The 3,209-nt window shown below is 36.4% G+C and overlaps 1 protein-coding gene across 1 annotated transcript; it reads right to left on the bottom strand.

Moving 5' to 3' along the window:
* Positions 1-535: 535 nt before the first annotated feature.
* LOC122650671 lies at positions 536-1,543 on the bottom strand. Its single transcript, XM_043844067.1, has one exon. The coding sequence runs from the start codon at positions 1,541-1,543 to the stop codon at positions 536-538; it is 1,008 nt and encodes a 335-aa protein (XP_043700002.1).
* Between the last annotated feature and the right edge of the window lie 1,666 nt (positions 1,544-3,209).

The following is a 3,209-nucleotide window of genomic DNA, read 5'->3' as shown; positions in this document are numbered from 1 at the left end:
CTGGGTGATGTCTACATCGCGTAGAGATTTCAGCAAGGCTGATTCTCTATGGGCTTGCACAGGAGTTTGACTCAGGGTTAGGACCTTGCACCCTCATGTCACTCAAGGTCTTTTACACCTATTTTCAGAGGTGGGTCCCATATTTATGGGGAGGAGAGAGAATACCTAGAGTCCAAGCAGTACATTATACTGTGGGATATGCAACTGCAAGGATCAACAGTCCATCTTCTGACAGGTATGTAGGAAGACGTCCATAGAGTTTCTTCATCAAATTCAATCACTGGAGTGATACTCCACAGTGTGCTTTGATGCCATGTCAGGGGTTCCTGTCCTTCAGTCAAGATTCCAGTCAGTCAAGGGCAAGGTTTGACAAATTCCCTTTGGGACCTATACCTTTTGTGATAGGTATATTGGAAGGCATGATTCTTTGGTTTTCCATAATTTTGCTTTCTTCTTAGGTTTCTAGAAGAGGGTACTTGAGAATTTGACCTTGGTTTGCTTCTTTTGGATGTACTATCTTACTCTTTCCTTTGGCTTATTGTGGGATTTTCTCATCATGGCCTAAACCTTCCTTATCAAGAGGGGTCTTTTGTGGTGTACCAAGAAGAGCATCTAAGGATTTTTGCCCTTTGGTAAAGGTGATCAAAGCGGACTTCAAATTTTCCTTTTCTTCTTCAAGCTTAGCAATATAATCATGTAAATTATCTACCTTGTTATGAAGACTAATAACTTCTTTCTTTAATGTAGAGTTAGAAGCCTCAAGCTTTTGGCTTGCCTTATAAAGAGCTTCAAAGCCTCTTTCTATATCCTCTTCATCTATATCATTTGTATCAATATCATCAAATGAATTTCTATTTATAGAGTTTGAACTAAAAAAGTCAGAATTTACCTCTAATTCATTTTCTCTTTCATGAGCCATCAGAGCTAGATTTGTGGTTTCTTCTTCGGATTGATCTTCTTCTGGTTCTTCATTTGAATCCCATGATATTTTACTGACATAGGCTTTCTTCTTATCTTGACCCTTTGGACACTCAGTTTTGAAGTGGCCAGGCTTTCTGCATTCATAACAAACTATTTCTTTTCTGTTAGAAAAAGAAGGTTTATCCATAGAGATGTATTTACCTTTATTCTCTCTTGATGTCTGTCTCTTGTTGAAGAACTTTCTTCCTTTCCTTTTGAGGAATTTTTGAAAGTTCTTAGTGATTAGAGACATCTCCTTTTCTGATATACTCAGATTTTCGTCTTCATCGCTTTCATCATTAGAAGAGTTTGCAGCTTTGAGTGCAATAATAGTCTTTCTCTTTGGCTCTTTCGTTTCTGTCCACTTGTCATCTTCATTTAACTCAACTTCATGAGTTAGGAGAGATCCAATAAGCTCATCCATGCGGACTATGTTGAGATTCTTTGATTCTTTTATAGCTGTAACCTTAGGTCTCCATTTTGGAGGAAGTGACCTGAGAATCTTTCTCACATTTTTGAACTTGGTGTAGGTCTTCCCTAAGCCCTTCAACTTGTTTATGATGTTAGTAAATCTCAAAAACATATTAGCAATGGTTTTATTTTCTAACATCTTAAATAATTCATATTCAGTCACAAATTTATCAATTTTTTATTCTTTCACTTGTGTTGTTTCTTCATAGAAAACGACAAGAGTATCCTAAATCTCTTTGGCAGACTCACACATGGTTATTTTATCAAATTCAGATTCGCTTAATGCGTATTGCAAAAAGGTAATAGCTTTAAAGTTGTGTTGAATTTTTTCCTTTTCAATTGGAGATAGTTCATCAGTGGTTTTGGGTACATTCTCATCACCTACCTTCTTAGTGAAAATATATGGTCCATTTTCAATAACATGCCAGATATCTAAGTTATGTACACATGTAAAGTTCTTAAATCTAATTCTCCAATATGCAAAATTATCACCATTAAACAGTGGAGGTCTTGAGACATATAGTCCTTTGAGTGCATTGTGGTGTGCTGTCATGGATCTTTAGTCTCTGTGTATTGAGCTTCTGCTCTGATACCAATTGTGAGATAACCTAGAGGGGGGTGAATAGGTTATCACTAGTGAATTTTTAACCTTTTTCGATTTGTCTTCCAATTAAGTGTTTAAAGCAAAATAGCAAACAAAAATAATGCGAAAAAAGGAAGACACAATATTTATAGTGGTTCGCCTACACTAAGCCTACATCCACTCCTCTCAACCTTAAGAGAATTCCACTAGTAGCTTCCTTTCAGTACAGTAGGTGGGAAGAACATATTTACAATCTTTTTAACAGGATAAGAGGATTCTAGCTCTTTTTCACAGGATAAGAGGATCCTAACTCTTTTTCATAGGATAAGAGGATCCTAACTCTTTTTCATAGGATAAGAGGATCCTACACACTAATCTAAGTATAGTCTAGATTAATGTGAAAATGCTTTCTTAACTTAAAAGCATAAACAATTGAAAGATAAAAGATAAGGATTATATAGGCAAGGAATGTGACATGTATTCCTTGCAAGTGAAGAATGATGTGTACATGAATGCTTAATGAAGTGCCTTCAAGATGATAATGCTTGAATATAAATATTGAGAAGGTCTTTGATGTGTTGAAGTTCTCTCTGAATGTGTTTATAAGAGATGGCTTAACTTCAATAAGGAGAGCTTGAGATTGATGCTTGAATATAGCTCTCACTTGATTTGAAACTCACACAAACAAGTCTTTAATGGCTCGTACTTGAGGGGTTTTAAGTGTTGTATATAGAGCTAAGAAGCTGCTCTATATATACAAAAAGTCTAGAGTGGGTTTGAGTCACAACGGATTAAAAACGACTAGTTTTTAGTCAAATCGGTCGACCACTTTGTGTGCCAGTCGACCTCTTTAAGAGAGTTGTTGCAAAACATGGCCGTTGGAGTCAAATTGCACCAACCTGATTGACCGATTGTGGAACCGATTGGTGTTGGGCGACCGGTTCCACAACTAGTACATCCCACTTCAGCTACTATGACCAGTGATCGATCTGTGTAAAGATCAACCGGTCGACCGGTTCTAAAATTGGTTCACAAACAGGGTATTTTTGGCAATATTTCTTATGGGTACTTACACATATTAAACCCTATTAATGCTAAGGCTATATTATAGTATATAATCTAGCCTCCTAAGGTCTCTAAAATGTATGATGTATGCAATGCAAATTTCATTAAGAATATCATGCAATAAATTGTG

The sequence above is a fragment of the Telopea speciosissima genome, chromosome 2 (assembly GCF_018873765.1).
Source record: "Telopea speciosissima isolate NSW1024214 ecotype Mountain lineage chromosome 2, Tspe_v1, whole genome shotgun sequence".
NCBI lineage: Eukaryota > Viridiplantae > Streptophyta > Magnoliopsida > Proteales > Proteaceae > Telopea > Telopea speciosissima.
This window is presented reverse-complemented; position numbering and strand designations above follow the sequence as displayed.